This window comes from Geotrypetes seraphini, chromosome 3 (genome assembly GCF_902459505.1).
Source record: "Geotrypetes seraphini chromosome 3, aGeoSer1.1, whole genome shotgun sequence".
NCBI classification, from domain to species: Eukaryota; Metazoa; Chordata; class Amphibia; order Gymnophiona; family Dermophiidae; genus Geotrypetes; species Geotrypetes seraphini.
This window is the reverse complement of record NC_047086.1, coordinates 300,070,494-300,089,842: the sequence shown is the minus strand read 5'-3', so window position 1 is coordinate 300,089,842 and position 19,349 is coordinate 300,070,494. Positions and strand designations below refer to the sequence as shown.

At 40.7% G+C, this 19,349-nt stretch overlaps 1 protein-coding gene across 1 annotated transcript in view; it reads right to left on the bottom strand.

The window, feature by feature from the left end:
• Positions 1 to 246: 246 nt before the first annotated feature.
• The window catches only part of LOC117356964 (serine/threonine-protein phosphatase PP1-beta catalytic subunit-like), a 168,395-nt gene continuing 149,292 nt past the window's right edge, over positions 247 to 19,349 (bottom strand). The window contains 3 exon segments of the mRNA XM_033936984.1: positions 247 to 2,189; positions 11,254 to 11,388; positions 15,967 to 16,118. Of these exon segments, the coding sequence (XP_033792875.1) occupies positions 2,085 to 2,189; positions 11,254 to 11,388; positions 15,967 to 16,118 (392 nt within the window). The 3' untranslated portion in view covers positions 247 to 2,084.

Sequence of the window (19,349 nt, the reverse complement as noted above, 5' to 3'; positions counted from 1 at the left end):
CAGGCTTGAAAACCACTGCAATTTTTAGACTGACTTATTTGACACTGAGAGTTCTAGCCTCACTGTTGCATAAACATTTGCTAGACAGATGAAAGAATTGTTTAAAAAAAGAGCTATAGATAGATGTAGAGATATATATTTTAAAAGGAAGGCTTTGAAAAGTACTCTTTGGCATTATCTTTTCCCCTATCTGCCAAAGAGAAAGAGAACCCATCACAGTGCAATACCCAATAAGTTCCAAAATAGTGATCTTATTTCAAATCAATTCGACAACCTTTATTAATGAAAAAAATACATTTAAAATATGCCTTTAAAGAAAAATGGAGTTAAAAAAAATCTGTTCTAGACACTGGTATCAGAAATCCATCTCTTGCATTATACAACTTGCTGTTTTAAAAAGTTTATATTAGCATCCTCAATTTAATATTAATTTCAAAGACAGTTTTACATCTATTAGAGTACATTTAGAATGTATTGTGAATCTTTAGTACTTGCATCCCTTGCCCAGAATCTTACAAACGTGAAAGTTAAATTTAAAAAATAAGTCACAATTGTGTGCCTTCCAATTTATATCTTTCTACAGACTTGCACCCTTATACTTTCACAGTTGCCAATATTAAATCTTTCCAAAAGAGAACAGAAAAGAATAAACTACTTTATAAATTCCTGATAATGTACAGGTATTATTGCTACTATAACATACCACAAAGCAGAGATCTACATACACTATATTAACTAAAACTCCAAAAATTTTAAGATTTGTGCCAAGCCTCACAATTACCATTTAGCACACCAACAAAATATTTTTCAACAATTTGCATCTGCCCACAGTCAGATATCCTACCAGTCACTGATTAAATATATTTATGTTCTGTTATGTCACGTAAACACACTCCTTTGTTAGTTTCCAAAAGGGAGATAGTCAGTTTTTGTGCAACTTAAAAGAATAATTGAATGCACTTGAAAAAGGCAGACGTTATCTGAAAGCTCTTCTGTACCTAAATATGGGAAGCAACTTGTCTACTGCTTAATTAAAAGTGTTGCCTCATATGTTCCTAAAGAGAAAACAGATGTTGAATAGTTCTAGCCCCTTAGGCATATTTGAGTATAATTCAGGATCATCCAAGAGACATACTGTACTTCAGAAAAAATTTACTTTTCCAATATTAGATTTCATTCTCTACAACTATGTGCAAGAGACATTCTTGGCATAGAATCACTCAGAGAAAAACGTGCAGCTGAAATGATTTCTATATGTGCTGTGCTAATTATATATTATAAACTAGAGCTAGGTGACCAAATAATAGCCAAGTGCATGAGAGCTCCTTTGTAAAATTCAGTGAAGTGCTATTACACAGAACGTCTAGAAAGCTATATTTTATAGGGTGCAATATTTTTAGTTATTAGCTTAAAAAAGTCAAATTTTTTCTTGCAAGCTCTTACACCTTTTGTTAAGGCTGCCAAACTAGCTTGCTTTCTGAAGTAACTCCTCAGAATTCTATACATTTCCTTACCACTGCCTCATATCTGAGGAATATATTTTAGTATAATGGAAAAAACAGTTGTTAATGACCTGAAATATTTTACACACTTATATATCCTTCCCATTTCTTTATTAAGAAACATTGCCAGGAAAATAATTTGCCAATAACCTAGCCAACAAGAATTTTAAATAAATATAAATCAAGCAACATAAAAAAACACACTGCACAAATGAAACGTGATGCTCTCATTTGATTTAACAATTACACCAAGATTTAACCAAGATGTAGCTCAACTTTTAAACTATGAGACAACTGAATATGTAGCGTCAATAAATGTATTTTTTGTATATGGATTTTCACTGTTATGTGGGATATTAGAATTCATAGATTACATTTGTTACAATACTGAGTTTCACATCTTTTAGCTAGAAAAAAAAGAAGATCCTTTACCCGTCTCTTTAAAGTTAAATGTATGTGACATCATCATAAAGGGTATCAAATTACTAGATTTTTTAATCTTTTTACAGTGTACACGCATTGAATAACATGGAGTTTTCTCCTGGCCGTTGATCGTGTGGTGCTCCTGTACAATTCCTTTCTTCACCTCTTCTTCGGTGGATTAGCTGTGCGAGGTGGTGTTACAGGACGTCCAGAATTCAGTCCACCATACTGGTATTTTGCTTTCTTTTCCGATGGCTTTAATATCTTAAAAAATAAATAATAATTAAAAAAATAAAAATAAAAATCTATCTATCAATCAATCAATAAATAAATATCTATATCTTGTGAGATATGAAGTCCTGACTCTTCCCATACATGTCAAATATCTTACAACCATGTAAACCTTTTAAAGAGATTTTCTTGTTAACTATTTAAGCATACCTTAGTCCCACACTAGGGACCTAAAGAGACCTTAGACCTAGCATGCCTTTCTTTGTCACCTTTATTAGTTAATTTGCTTTGCTTTATCTTTTCCTACTCTGTTCCAAGCATGTCATACACCAAGATACCTGTATTAAAGCAATAATCTAATAAGAACCATGATACTATTTCTTTAGGTCATTTATCTTTGTGAGCTTAATGTGCTATTAACAATGCTGCAGGATAGAAACCAAACAAAAACCCTCCAAAGGAATAGGTCACAGATGATAAAGCTGAATATAAGATACATATTGTCAGTACCTCTAGGCCATCAAACCAACTTCAAAATTTGGTCTCATTATTCAAATACCTATTTGAAGGTACATTTATAAGTGTGGCTGTGTAGAGGCAACTCAGAATTTGGACAACAAAATTAACTTATGGTTGAATTCTTTCACATTCTGATTTCATGTTGCCTCATTTATAGGTGCTGAAAAAAGGGAATCAGAGACGAAGAGTCTCAATCTTGGTAGACTGGATTGACTAACTCAGTGTTCTTCAATGCAAGGCCTGGGGGCCAGTGGTGAATCACGGAGATCTCTGGGATGGACCCCCATTGTCTTCCTGGCCTTTTTTTCAGCTACTCTACCTCTCTCTTTACACAGGCTCAGGACAAAGATAAAACTAGATGGGGGAAGAGCTACACGTTCGAAGGAAAGGCATCTCAGCAGACAAAAGAAAATGCATTTGGAAATACTCACAACCTCAAGAATACCCCTAATGAAGTTAGAAGGTGGGCTGGTAGGGATGGATGTCATTAACATACACTGTATAACTTTAATATCCCAGCTCTTATATTAAAAGAATTAATATAACTTATATAGTAAAGTGCTCAGACCTCATAACCCTTAGTGAGATGATAACATCAAACTGCGGTTATTGTAGGGACCATCATCGCCTTTACTGTCCCTTACCAACCATCACCAATAGAGTATACTAAAGAACTTATCTGTAACTCTGGTTGGGTTCTTCTCAATAACCACAGGTATTCAACGTGTAGTTTTGTGCAAAATCATATTCAAAGTGCTTCAGTGCATGTGAGTAAATCACCGATATAGGGGGGCCATGTATATCTATATCGGTGATTTACTCACATGCACTGAAGCACTTTGAATATGGTTTTGCACAGAACTACACGTTGAATACCTGTGGTTATTGAGAAGAACCCAACCATAGTTTACAGATAAGTTCTTTAGTATATTGGTGATGGTTGGTAAGGGACAGTAAAGGCGATGATAGTCTCTACAATAACCGCAGTTTGATGTTATCATCTCACTAAGGGTTATGAGGTCTGAGCACTTTACTATATAAGTTATATTAATTCTTTTAATATAAGAGCTGGGATATTAAAGTTATACAATTGTCAAGCCTATCGCAGCCTTTAATTTAATATCTCCCTCAATTTAGTAAAATTAACATACACTGGTCAGCAGTTATCATGGCCCCATATGGGAAGATATTTTGTAGTTCTCCTTAAACTCATCAGAATCCAAAGTGGCCCCAGCTTAAAAATTAATGAAGACCACTTGACTAACTGTTCTCTCTGCTGTAATTACTATGTTGCTATTTAAGTAATTATTATGATTGCCAACACTGCAAATAATGCTTCTGGAATAAAAGGATTAATATGCATCTCTATAGAGTTAACACTTAAAACATTTATGGCTTCTTAAAATATTATCAAGCTGGTCATCACAGAACAGAATAAATCAGCATTTGATTAAAACACTATCCACATAGAATCCAAACAAAATCAAGCATGATCACTTATTGTTTGCAAAGAGAAACTCTTAATACCCACCCATTTCTGAATTTTGATACAGTTATGAAGAAAGAGTTGAAACAAGCAAATATTTCTTTTTTGGGGGGGCAGTACTGAGTAATGCTAAATAAGCAGAAATGGTATCTAATAAAAACAGCACTGACTTTTTTGTTTAGGTAAATCTGTCATCAACTTAACGGATTCTGGAAACTATCCACTTCTGAGATCACCATCCTCCTGTTCTATAGCTTGAGTCATCTGTCCAGGATAGTGTTTCAGTCACATCATATACACAAGTGTTTCTCAACCTGGGGTATGCGGGCTGGCAGCCACCTGGGATATCTCCCTGTCTGCTCTCTTCCCCCCCCCCCCCCCCCGCTAAAGCCGCTGTCGATTCCTCCCTGTCACCCAACGCGCTCTATTCATCCCCCACCACAACTCCGGGCACGGACGGGGCAGGCATGTGACTGCATGTGGCCGGCCCACAAGCCTTCCCCCATCAATTCTGACATCGGAGAGAAGGTTCTGGGCCAGCCAATAGAAAGAAAAAAAAAAGAAAGAATATTGGATACACAGTCAGAAGGAAGTGCAACCAGAGACTCATGAAATCACCAGACAAAAGGTAGGAAAAATGATTTTATTTTCAATTTAGTGATCAAAATGTGTCAGTTTTGAAAATTTATATCTGCTGTCTATATTTTGTACTATATTTGTATATTTTTCTATAGTTGTTACTGAGGTGACATTACATATTTTAAAGCCATCTGTCTTGACATCTTTGAAAATGAGGTCTCACCAAAGTCTTATACGGGGGCATCAATACCTCCTTTTTCCTACTGGCCATACCTCTCCCTATGCAACCTAGTATCCTTCTAGTTTGGCCACCTTAAGATCACATACAATCACACTCAAATTCCACTCTTCTATCATACACATAAGTTCTTCACCCCCTAAGCTGTACTGTTCCCTCGGGTTTTTACAGCCCAAATGCATGACCTTGCATTTCTTAGCATTAAATTTTAGTCGCCAAATTTCAGACCATTCTTCAAGCTTCACCAGGTCTTTCTTCATGTTATTCAAATCATCCGGCGTGTCTACTCTATTGCAGATTTTGGTATCATCTGCAAAGAGGCAAATCCTTACCCGACAACCCTTCAGCAATATCGTTTATAAAAATGTTAAAAAGAACAGGCCCAAGAACAGAACCTTAAGGCACACCACTAATAACATCCCTTTCCTCAGAGTGATCTCCACTGATCACTACCCTCTGTCGCCTTCCGCTCAACCAGTTCTTGACCCAGCCCATCACTTTGGGAACCGTCCCGAGGGCACTCAGTTTATTTATTCGACGTCTTTGTGGAACACTGTCAAAGGGTTTGCTAAAATCTAAATACACCACATCTAGCGTACATCCTCTAACCAATTCTCTGGTCACCCAGTCAAAGAAAATGATCAGATAGTGAATCCATGTTGCCTCTGGTCCTGGAATCCACAGGATTCCAGAAACTTGACCATTCTCTGTTTTAAAAGCGTTTCCATTAATTTGCTTACCACAGAAGGCAGACTTACCGGCCTGTCATTCCTTACTTTTTCCTTACTTCCACTTTTGTGGAGAGGGACCACATCTGCCCTTCTCCAGTCCTCCGGTACCACTCCCAACTCTAGAGACTCGTTGAAAAGGTCAGTCAGCGGAGCTAGCAGAACTTCCCTAAGTTCCTTCAGCACCCTATGATGTACTCCATCCTGCCCCATTGCTTTGTCTACCTTTATTTTAGATAGCTCCTCATGAACACATCTCTCTGAAAATCAATAAGGGCCTATTACTCCTCCATCCCTATTCATGTTTGTCATCTGTGGTACCGCTCCCGGCACGCTTCAGCCATGAACCCAGAACAGAAATATTTAAGCAATTCAGCCTTTTCTTTATCAGCTTCTACATATTCTCCTCCCCTTCACCTTTGAATCTCACAATGCCATTTTTGCACTTCTTCCTATCACTAATATATCTAAAAAATGTTGTCTCCCCATTTTACCGTGTCAGCTATTTTTTTCTTCCATTTGCATCTTTGCTTTCCTGACTACATGACCAGCCTCTCTTAACTTTCCCAGATTTATGCCATCAAATATATTGTATAAGAATTCTTATCTAATGAACTAAATATTTAATCATATTCAGAAAAAACCCCTACTCTTCTTTTGTATTAGTATTCATATTGGAAAAATGGTGTTCATTCATTGCATTATTTTGTTAATGGCCCCCAGATTTCTTTAAATTTATTATAATTTCCTCTTTGTATCGCAATTGCTCTTTCCATTTTGTAAATGTGACACAATGAGTTCCACCAGAAACAATAATTGAGTCTACTCCAATTCTTCCAATTAGATATAATATGTTGTATGACAACTCCTGTCATAATTAATAAAAGTTTGTTATTATTTGATGAAATTTGGCTCTGTGTTCTCATTGACATACCAAATAGAATTGTATCATACGATAATGCCACATGATTCTCCAATAAACAATTTATTTGGCCCCAAATTGATTTCCAAAAGGTTAAAATAAAGGGACAATAGAATAACATATGATCTAGAGTCCCTACTTTGAGAGTACAATGTCAGCATCTATTAGACTAACTGGGATCCAAAAAGCTACTACTTTTGAGAACCAAAGTGGCCTTCTTTTTCTCTTAATTTTACTTACTTGCCTCACAAAAAGGTTTGTCGCCCTTACAATTGCTCCTTTCAGTTTTGCCCATCGAATTTCCACTCCTTCTAGACATTCCCATCCAGACAATAATTCATTGACGTAGCTCGCTTTAACCTCGAGGGGTGCATCTTCATCAATGCTATCCTAGCCGGAGTGAGCCGCGGCACCAGTGATACCAACACTCAATCCTCCGGTATCGGTGCAGGCCTTCAAAGAGAATCTCGATGCTCTCTTTAAGTTGGAATTTGGCGATATGTTCCAGATGCTCATCCCCATGTCAGCTCCTCCGGTACCAGTCCAACCTGAACGTCGCTCCATGCGAGATGCAGGTACCACCGATACCTCATTGGTACCACCTCAATGGTACCGATCATCGTCATAGAGCCATGCTTCTCAACACTGGTCTTCGAAACATCAGTCTTCTTCACTGAAGCGTCACTCCTCCAGGCATCGCATGCCTTCACCGAAGCGTTGCTCCTCCAGGTACCGATCAACTTCCTCGGAGCATATGCATAAGAAGCACCATTTCTCTGGGCATAGATCCAGTCGTTCAAGACATGCCCTCCATCCTCCAAGTCTGGAAAACATTCTACTAAATTTAAGCATCTTCTCCTGCATGCTCGGACAAACATAAGCAATCTGTATCACCTGCTTCTTCGACTCGGTCCCGTCCAAAACAAAGGTACCATTCTTCCATTCCTGAAGATTCAAATCTCCACCTTCAATCCATACATGAAGCTTCTCCATCTTCTATGGAGCATTCTCCTCGCTCCACTTCCCATCGAGAACCTTCACTTTCTGAGCCAGTCTCATTTACACGCTTCATCAGGCAGATAGCTAAGGACCTAGAAGTACAGTTCGAGGTGGATTCCAAGTATTCAAAGAGTATTCAAAGGAGTATATGAAAACCTTAGACATCCTAAGGAGTTATCCTCTGCATGAGTATCCTGAAGGAGACTCTTCGTAAGATTGGGACTCTCCTTATTCTGTGCCAGCAACTCCTAGAAAGTTGGATTCTCAGTATAGGATTATCCCTATCACTGGTTTCGACAAGCCTCAGCTTTCTCACCAGTTTCTGGTGGTGGAGTCCACTTTAAAGAAATCTGCCCCTTCCAAGGTCTATGCCACTGTACCTCCAGGGTGTGAGGGTAGATCAATGGATAAGTTTGGGAGACATCTCTATCAGAATGCCATGCAGGCCAATAGAGTCATCAACTACAACTTTTATTTCACTTGCTATTTGAAATACTGGATTAAGACCATGCCAACTTATTTCAAATATCTGCCATTACTTTGGAAGTCAGATTTTAAGCATATGTTCCACTCTCTCACACAGTTCCGCCAGCATCTGGTACAATCCTCCTATGATGCTTTTGAGCTGTCGTCTAGAGTCTCAGCAATCTCCATGGCCATAAGAAGACTTGCATGGCTAAGAGTAGCAGATATGAATCCTAATCTTCAAGACCAGTTGGCCAATATTTTTTGCCTCGGGGATGAACTTTTTGGGGAAAATGATAGAAGTCTTAATTCGTTGCTCAGGCCTAAATCTAAATCTTCTGCCTCCAAAACTTACAAACCATCTTCCTCGTTCCAGAGGCGTTATACCCCAAAATCTGCTTCTCTGTCTAGACCAGTGTTCTTCAACTGCCGGTCCACAGGGTCAGCACATGCATCGGGCCCCAGACAGTGCTCTTCAGTTGCCGGTCCAAGGTGTGATCGATGCAGCGTTGTCTTCGGGCCAGCTCCCTCAGTGCTGCAGTGCACAAAGTCATGGGCAGAGGCTCCTACGCACATCCTGCGCCTGAACTGGAAGCCTTCTCTTTGACTTTGCAACGTCAGAGGGAAGGCTTCCAGATGAGGCGCGGGATGTGAGAGGAGCTGCTGCCCATGGCTCTTTCACTGCAGCACTGAAGAACAGGGAGCTGGCCCAAAGATAACACTGGGGGGCAGGCCAGAAGGCAAGGCACAGTTTGGAAGGAGGGAGACAACAACGGTAGAGGGAATGATTTTATTTTTTAATTTAGTGATTGATTTACATCTGCTGTCTGTTCAGGAAGAAATGCATTCGTTTCTTTTCCTCTGGGGTTGTACTGCATGCAGAGTCTTGCACCTTAGGGTTTATTTGTTTATATTAGCACTTTTAGTTTTGGATCTAGTATTTGCATGGGGTTATCTGTGTTCTGGTAGAAATGAATATTGAGAAGCATACAGTGTGCTTTGTGTAGTTTAATTTTGTGGTTCCATTATGTGTTAATCCAATTATATTGTGTGTGTATACTGTATATGAAAAATGAATGGAAAAAAATGGTGTTACAATTAGTACTATTATGGGGGCAGGGTCTGGGGCGAAGGCTGGGTGGAGATGGGCAGGATCTGGCTGGTGCCGGCCTACAAAATAATTATTTTATTTCCGCCGGTCCATAGGTGTCAAAAGGTTGAAGAACACTGGTCTAGACCACAGCAAGAAAAGCAACTTCAGCAACGTCCTCAAAAGTATCAGACCCCTGCTGCTCCCAAGTCAAATCAGCCGTTTTAACCATCTCTTGGAGAGCATAATTTCAATCAAAATTTCTCTGTCTCTCCCTCTTCCCATCGGAGGTCATCTGCTTCACTACTATCAATAGCAACTGATCACCTCCGATCTCTGGGTTATCAATATCATTCAAGGAGGATATTCTCTTCATTTTCTACACATTTCTCTGGATCATCTTCCAAGAGAGTTTCCTTCCAACCCTCTTCAGTCTTCCCTTCTTCTCCAGGAAGTCAAAGCTCTGCTTGTTCTCAATGCCATCGAGAAGGTTCCTTTGGACCAGCAGAACACAGGATTTTACTCCCGGTATTTCCTTGTCCTGAAGAAGACAGGTGGTCTTTGGCCAATATTGGATCTCAGAGCTCTCAACAAATTTCTCGTCAAACAAAAATTTTGGATGTTGTCTTTGGCATCCTTATATCCCCTGCTGGATCACAACGATTGGTTATGCTCTCTAGATCTCAAGGAGTCTTACACTCACATTCCCATTCACTCGGCCTCTCACAAGTTTCTCAGATTTTGGGTGGGAAATCAGCATTACCAATACAAGGATCTACCTTTCGGCCTTGCATCCTCTCCCAGAGTTTTCACCAAGTGTCTGGTAGTACTAGCAGCAGCCTTGTGAAATCACAGATTCCAGGTTTTTCCATATCTGGACAATTAGCTCATCAAAAACCCTACGTCTCAAGGAGTTAAAGCAGCGACACAACAGTCTATACTGTTCTTTCAAAATTTGGGATTTGAAATCAACTTTCCCAAATGTCAACTGCAGCCTTCTCAGACTCTACAATTTATTGGAGCTCTTCTAGATACTGTGTGACTCAGAGCATTTCTTCCCCAGCAGCGTCAGGATGCTCTAGTACAACTTTTCCACCAAGAGTCCATCCTTCTCTTAGTATACCGACAAATGAGTGCAGGACAATTGCGCTCCGACAAAAGCGCCCTGATAATTGCACACAGGGACAAGTGAACATAAGAATAGCCTTACTGGTCAGACCAATGGTCCATTAAGCCTAATTGCCCGTTCTCATGGAGGCCAATCCAGGTCACTAGTACCTGGCTAAAACCCAAGGAGTAGCAAATTCCATGCTACCAATACAGGGCAAGCAGTGGCTTCCCCCAAGTCTTTCTCAATAAGACTATGGACTTTTCCTCCAGGAACTTGTCCAAACCTTTCTAAAAATCAGCTACGCTATCCGCTCTTATCACATCTTCTGGCAACGCGTTCCAGAGCTTAACTATTCTCCGAGTGAAAAAAAATTTCAGCAACGCAGCAGAGGAATGCCCAGTTGTGAGAAAGCAGTGATGGGGCCTGTGCTGCCGACGATGCGGTTTGTTATAAGGTACTGTATTTCGGTCTCGTGGTCAAGCTTTGGATGGGTGGAAGAGAAGGAAGGGTCGCGGGGGAGTGCTGCTGCCGCCGGTGACTAGCGCTTATTTTCGGGGGTAGGACTTATATTAAGGCCTACCCCGAAAATCATGCTAGAGCTTATTTTTGGGGTAGGTCTTATTTTCAGGGAAACACGGTAAGTACTCTACGTGAAAGGGGTAACCAAAAAAAAAAGTCCACCGAAGAAGTTCTACAGGAACACAACCAAGCAGAAAACAAAAAGACTAAAGTCGAGTAGAAGACTAAGCTCGTTTGGGAAGTGCACAGTATTTTGTGGCACTCCTGAATTTCCCATACTTGTGGTTTAACAGAAGAAGGCTGTCTCCACAACTGAAACACGGCCCATGTCGGGTCTATGCCACAATTTATTGAACATTTTAATTTGTTACTTTTTTTTGCACCCTATTCCAATAAAGGTGTTATCAAGATCATCAGTTCCACAGCCTTTTTGTTCTCTACCTGAAAGGAGCACATCAGTGTTTCATCTACGCTCATCATGCCACCAGCATTATCAAACTCGCCACAATAATTTGGAGCTGAAAAAAGGGTAACCAGCTGTCGTTTTGCAAAAAATTCATATCCATCTTCAACAACCTGTATAAAAAAAGTATACCCATAAGTTTATGTTAAATACATAGGAACAGACTCAAGAATGCTATCTTAAGAAAGGTTCAGAAGGGATAAAACAATTTTCTCTTAAATAAAGCAAAGATGTTTACCTGTAGCAGGTGTTCTATGAGGCAAGCATATATTCTTACATGTGGGTGATGTCATCCATGGAACCTTTTATGGTTATCATCAAATGCACATCACTTTAAATTTTTTAAGGTAGTGTGCATACCAGTGCCTTCTTGCTCAATGTCTGTTCTTGGGATCTGCAGTTCAGTAACAAAGCTAAGATGCCAACTAGAGGTAGGTGGGTTGTGAGAATATATGCCTGGTGTCCTCAGAGAATATCTGCTACAGGTAAGCATCTTTGCTTTCTCCAAGGACAAGGACAAGACATTATAGTCTCCATGTGGGACTCCCAAGCTGCCAGGATATATAACGAGACCTACAAAATCTAACCGAGTTGGCTGAAAAGTTGGCTTTAAGAAGAAAAAAAAAGATTCTGCGGGACTGCTTATCCAAACCAACCGTCTCTTCTGGAGTTATGCTCTACAGTAGTGAGAGGAAAGATATGGATTGAGGACCAAGACGCTGCTTTGCAGATGTCCTTAATAGAGGTAGAGTGGAAATGAGGTACTGAGGCAGCCATAGCTTGTACACTGTGAGATGTTACATGGCCTTGTAGCGCCAGCCTAGCCTAAGTATACACAAAGGAGATACAGTCTGCAAGCCAAGTGGCAATGTTCTCTTAGTAACAGGAACTCCAAGTCTGTTCAGATCAAAAGTCACAAAGAGCTGGGAGGGCATTTTATGAGGTTCAGTCCAGTCCAGATAGTAAGCTAAGTCTGCAGTCCAAGGAGTGAAGAGCTGCTTCTCCTGGATGAGTATGTGATTTTGGAAAGAATAGAGGCAGAACTATGGACTTGTTGAGGTGTAATTTTGAGATGACTTTGGGCAAGAATTTTGGATAAGTGCGAAGGACTACTCTTATCATGGCAGAATTTTGTATAGGGTAAATCTGACAAATGCTTGAAGTTCACTGGCATGGCGTGCAGACACGAGAGCTATGAGGAAAACAACTTTCCAAGTTAGAGGTTTGAGAGAACAAGTTTTAAGTGGCTCAAAAGGAGACTTCATAAGAGCAGAAAGAACCATGTCAAGATCCCAAGCAATAGGTGAAAGCTTGATAGTTTGTATGGTAGAGCCCTTTCATGAACCTGGATACTAAGGGCTGAACAGATTGAGGTTTCTTGTCCAAGGGAGCATGAAATGCCCTAATAGCACTGAGATAGGGGAAAAAAGGTGATCCAGGATGGATATGAGTGGACCTGTGACAAGAGAGGGAAGAGAGAGGGAAAAAAGGTAGTCCAGGATGGATATGAGTGGACCTGTGACAAGTTCAAGAGAATGTAATGCACACTAAAAAGAAAATCTGGTCCATTTGAAGTGGTAACAGAAGTGGAAGGTTTTCTGGATGTTTCAGTGACAGCAGAGACTGCAGCCAAGAGGCTGAAGGCTTGTAGTTGTTCGGTGAAAGAAACTAAGTTGTGCTAATGATCGAGAGTTTGGATGAAGGAGTGATCCGTCGTTCTGTGTTAGTAGCGTTGGGAATGGCTGCAAGGCACAGCTCTCCGGTTGAGAGCTCAAATAGTGGGAATCAAGATTGATGTGGCTAATGAGGTACTATGAGTATCAGAGTGCCCCGATCCTGGTGACATTTGAATAGAATCCTCCCAATAAAAGGTATTGGAGGAAATGTGTAGAGGAATTTGGTCCCCCAATGGATAAGGCAGGCATATGATTTCCAGGCAATTGGGCAGCAGAGCAGAAGTTTGTAGAAAATACCCAATTTTTGACATTTTTTGAAAAAAACACAAACTTTAAAATGATAAAGTAATGAAATTAGCTTATAAGTTGAAATCATATATTTGAGAACAAAACAGACAAATTTTTACGGGGATAGCTTCATTATTACAGGAGCCACAGAAGACTAAACTTTGATATTTTTTTAGCATGGTCCACTTTGAGGCTTTTTACATATGTCAGTTTCAAAAAATGAAAATCCACATTAGTTCCATTGAATAGATCACAAAACGTTGTACAAGATTGCTAAGTTTCATTTGTTTAGTTTTAATAGCCAAGAAAATATTTTGACTCAAAGTTGACAAAATTGTGTAGGGATACTGTACATGGTCGTGGTATGGTATCAAACAAAGAGCTATATCTCCATAAGTATTCTTAAACTTTACCTGAGTTTGTTTGGGTCATGTAAGTATCAGCATACAAAGTTTAATCAAAATCTGTGATTGTGATGTGGGGCATTTTCCTAAAATTAGACTACTTGACACGGAATTGCCCACAAGCAAGGTGGACCCAAACAAGCCACCTACCTGAATGCAACCAGCACTCATATTTATACATCTTGTGACAGGGTTTCCATCACCATCAGGCAGCAGGGAGTGCTAACTAGAGGGGCAAACTACAGGTCCCAGAGTGCCTTGCACTTTAGGAGCTCACTGCTGAGTCAGAGGGCGGGACTAAGGCAGGGAGAAGTACTTCTGCCCCAGACCAGAATCAGTCAGAGAGGACCCTAAGAGAAAAAGGAATTCTCATCTGCAGGGGCCCCCTAGAGCTGCCCTGCTTGACCCCCATTAAACAGAAACATGAGATGGAATGGAGGAAGGGAGAGATGCTGGATAGGGCAGTTGGGAAGAGAATGTGAGAAATGGTGGACTCAAGGGTAGTGGGGAGGGAGAGAGAAAGGGAGAGATGGTAGACCTGGGGGTGGTAGTGGGGAGGGAAGAAAGCAGAAGGAAGAGATGCTGGATGGGACAGTAGTTAAGAAGAGAAAGGGAAAGATGGTGGACCCTGAGGTGGTGGGGAAGGGAAGAGAAAGGAAGAGATGGTGGACTGGGGGTGGGTGGGAGAATAGTTGGGAATATAATGGAAGAGAGTGTGGACCCAGGGGTGGTAAAGAGGGAGAGATGCTGAATGGGAAGGTAGTTGATGCATCTTTGCCTTTTCCTGGGGCATTTCATGACCCTTCAATGCCAATGAGGTGACAGGACAAAAGCGTGCGAGACTTCAGCGCGCTGACATTGCAGTGCTGACAATTCGGCTCAAGACTTTTAAAGAGCTCAGATGGGGGGGTGTGGGGGTGGGAACCCCTCACACACTTTACTTCAGAATGTTCACTCTACCATTGTGGGGGGGGAGGGTGTGGGGGGTGCAACCCGCCACATTATAGAGAAAACTTAACTTTTTCCTAAAAAAAAAAAATCGGGAAAAAGTTAAGTTTACTCTATAATGGAGGGTTCCAACCCCCCCCAATGGCAGCGCAAAGAGTATGAAGTAAACTGGGGAGGGAGGGGTTCCCCACTCACACCCCGTGTCGGAGCTCTTTAAAAGTCACTTTTTAGGCAGTGCGCTGGTGTCTTGCGCCAAATTGTCAGCACTGCAATGTCAGCGCGCTGAAATCTCACACGCGAATGACTATGAACCGCCAATGAGGACAATGTCAAATCTAAATATGTCCTCAGTGAAGAATCTGATGCAGAAAGGCGTCAGGACCTGCTGCTACCACTGTCTGATGTCAAGGGAGCTGGTGACCTCTTTGATGCCAATGCACTCCCAGTGTCTGATGCAGCCCTGGCAGCCATCGAGGTCGATGATTTCAAAGATGACATGGCAGCCATCGAGGTCGATGATTCCAAAGATGACAAGGCAGCCATCGAGGTCGATGATTCCAAAGATGACATCAATGGACTGGATTTAAGAGACAAAGTTTCTCCTGTTGGACCTAATGTAATCTCTATGTTATTTTCTTTATTTTTAAAGAGACTACGCTTAGAAAAGAGATAGGCTCAAAGCTCTCTAAACACCAGTTGTGAGGGTCTGTGACAGAAACAACCGACTACACACTAAACTTTTGAAGCTACTGGGGGTCTTCTGGGCCAACAGGAAAAGAACCACAGCCTGATTCAAGTGGGCCTTGGAGCCATGAAAGTAAAAGGAAATTAAGGGAATAGAGAAAAAAGGCAGCAAGATATTCACATGGGAAGGCGAGAAAGTTACAGTATAAGTGCTGAGGGGAGCTCACTTGAATGTGTCCTGCTCCATGGAAAAGTGAAGACTGAAGGTCCTGCACTTGCACATTATGCAGGAAGGCACTCACACACGTGGTAGGGACGTTGCCAAAAGGCTCTGTTACATATGTTTAAGGATATACTGGGCTGCCTGTCCTTGGAGAATTTCTATTACAGTACAATAAATTAAAAGATAAATGCTACTGATTTAAGACTATTTGATGAACATACTTTTGAAATACATGGTAATTATGTTCTCTTTGAAGCACCATAAGCATCGAATTCAAAATACAGTAACAATGTGCACTCTGATAAAAGTTATGCTGGTCACATTTCTATTTTGGTAAAGTTCTACTTTCAATAAGTTCAGCAATATAAACATATATCAGTATAAGACTGAGTGAGATGGAGGACTCCTGGAAGGTCAAGATTGATAAGGAACTTCAAATTCAGTAAGTGGAACCAGAGAACTTCTTACCTGATGAGCTCGACAAATCAAGTCAAGATCATGTCTATTCAGGAACTTGCTGACCACATCAGCACCAAAAGTGAAAGAGACCCCACGATCATTCTCACCCCATCCTTGCACATCTTTATCTGGATCAGACCACAATAAGTCACAAAGTAGCCCTGTGAAGAGAAGCAGTTTCTTAGAAACTTCAATTTCATTGCATTCTTTTCTCATCTTATTAGTGATTTCAGCCTTCTATGGTAAATTGAAAATTTTATTTTATTTTTTGGTTATGAATTTTCCTTTCACTTTTCACTACTTGTCCATTTGGAAAGTTTATGCCTACAAACAATACTGATGCTAATTTCCTCTCTTTCATGCTTCATTCTGGTGCCAGAGAAGAGCGACAAAAATGGTTAAGGGGCTGGAGGAGTTGCCATACAGCGAGAGGCTAGAGATACTGGGCCTCTTCTCCCTTGAAAAGAGGAAACAGAGAGGACATGATCGAAACTTTCAAAATAATAAAAGGGAATAGACTTAGTAGAGAGAGAGAGAAAGGTGGAGAGAACGAGAGGGCACTCTCTAAAATTAAAAGAAGATAGATTCCGTACAAATGTAAGGAAGTTCTTCACCCAGAGAGTGGTAGAAATCTGGAATGCTCTTCCGGAGGCTGTTATAGGGGAAAGCACCCTCCAGGGATTGAAGACAAGGTTAGACAAGTTTCTGCTGAACCAGAACGCACGCAGGTAAGGCTAGACCAGACATGGGCAACTCCGGTCCTCGAGGGCTGGAATCCAATTGGGTTTTCAGGATTTCCCCAATGAATATGCATTGAAAGTAGTGCATGCAAATAGATCTCATGCAAATTCATTGGGGAAATCCTGAAAACCCGTTTGGATTCCAGCCCTCGAGGACCGGAGTTGCCCATGTCTGGGCTAGAATCAAATAGGGCACTGGTCTTTGGCCTAAGGGCCGCTGTGTGAGCAGACTGCTGGGCACTTTGGACACTGGTCTGACCCAGCAGCGGCAATTCTTATGTTTTTAGTATTGCCCATATCTCATTTTCTCCCAACAAGTTCTCATCCAGATTTTGTTTTCCCCCGATGCCCTTTAAAATTATAAAAACTTATAATCTATAGTTGAGCACACATATAAAGAAAATATTTCTAAATTATTTATATACTACCTATCTCCAACACTTTGTTTTGAAATAAGATTTATTTAACCACTTTTTTGAAGAAATGTATCAAAGGCAGTGTACGGCAAGAATAGGCCAAACATACACAAAAGACAATTACAGCAGTAAATATATTCAAATAATATACATTATGGTATATTACGCAACAAAATGTATCAACAAAATGTATGTGGGATGTGATAAAACACATGGATATAGAATATGTATATACTTGAATATAAATGAGTTAACATTTTTCCCTTAAAAAGGAGGGGTAAATGTTAACAAGTACCAGGCCAGAAGCGATCCCTCCTCCCTTCCCTAAGGTTCCCTGTCTGCTGGCTTGGTAGCCAGCCAGACATTCCCCCTTCCCAGTCTGGGTCCTTACTACTCTGGTGGTCCAGTGCTGCAGGGAGCCAGAGCCAGAGCCTTCTTCCCTACGGTGACTCTCACCTCAGCAACCAGACCACCCCTCCTCCCCTCCCAGTCCCACCACAACTCTATCTTAGGTTCCTGTTAGTCCAGCGGTGAGCCACGGAAGGAACAATCATTCTATGCTCCTGCCTGGCAGTCTCTGTAATAAAAAAAAAAAATAAAAAAAAGTCTGTGAGCTCCCATGGCAACTTTGCGAGACTGCTGAGTCTCGCAAGGTTATTGCAGAAATTCATTGCAGCCATCTTTTTTTTTATTAGGGACACTGGCAAGGAGACCTATTCTTTATTTAAATGTATTCAACACATGCACATAATATCGCAACAGGAATGGACTCTGTGTGCCCCCTCTTAGTTCCATAATGCTGATAACTCAAATTCAAAATTGTGCACAGAATTTCACATACAGATGTGTTAGACTTAAACTAGCCACCAGAGTAATGAGCTTAAATAAAAAGCTCTAAAGAAACTACACACAAGTTCCTCAGAATGCCACACAGTATAACGTATGGTAGCTGTCCTCATAGGAACCTTATAGTGTGTGATTTTTTTACTTTATATATTTTTTTCAATAAATTATAAGGTGCTTGTGCTTAATATTTTATAGCATGGTATCGATAGTAGCATAGTAGCAATTACTTAGCTTTTTTAGAAACTGGGTCTGGCTCAATCCCCACTGACGTGTTTCATTATTTCATCAGGGTCGGGGAAGGAGAATGCAGAGCAGTTCTATGTCTTAGCGAAATGCTAAATCCATGTTTAATGACCCCTCTTAGTTCCAGCATTCTCCAGGGTATTCCATTTTTAATTAATGTGTTTATCAAGCATGCACAATCATAATATCACGAACTATGCTAGACTCTGCAGCCCAGCTAACAGGGTTACCCCATGGCTTTTGCCATCCCAATCAACATTTAATTTTACTAAACATTGGTGGCTCAGGGGTTTAAATGGCTCTGGGACTCTCTCAGAGCCTTTGGGCTGCACCAATCACTGTGCTTAGATGCCATCACTGCCACGTATTTTACGTTCAGTTTCCTGCGGCGTTCTTCCCATTGCTTTTTTGCAATTACCCCCACAGACACTTTGCTCCAGCGACTAATTATTTGAATCAGGCATAAGTTTATTTTTGTTGCGGTTCAATTTGATACCTTTCAAATTAGGGACCTCTGATGAAGGGGTAATAACCGAAACACAGACTGTGTCGGGTCCCCTAGTTTGTAAAAAGGTGGTGATATTAACCGCAACCATAATTGTTTTAATAAACCAAGCCTGCATCTTGTACCTCTGTCTGCAGTTGTTCTTTGTTTTGTTGACACTGTTTCAGATCACGGAATGAACCACGTCAACAAAAAGTGTGGGATTTTAATGTGTGGAACTCCGATCCGTCATGAAGTTCCTATTCATGCAGAAGAAAACTGCAAAGGAAATCCATGAAGGTATGATGTAAACATTGAGTGATAGGTATTTATCATACTCCACAGTTAAAAAGTGATGTGCAAACTTTCAGCGTGGAGATTTTGAGATCGAAGATGCAGCAGCATCTGGGTGGCCTCAAACAGTGAAAACTCCTGAAATTGTTGACCATGTCCATGATCTGATTTTGGTAGATCAGCGAATATTGTCTAAAACAATTGCTGAGACACTACAGATATCTAGGAAACATGTTGGGCAGCTGGGTATAGAGAAGCTGTCAGCTAAGTGGATGCCCAAATGTTTGAATGCTGACAAGAACTTCTCATTCGCATAGAGTTTAGTTCGAGATTGCTTTTAGCCTCTAATCCACGAGCCTTCATCTCAGG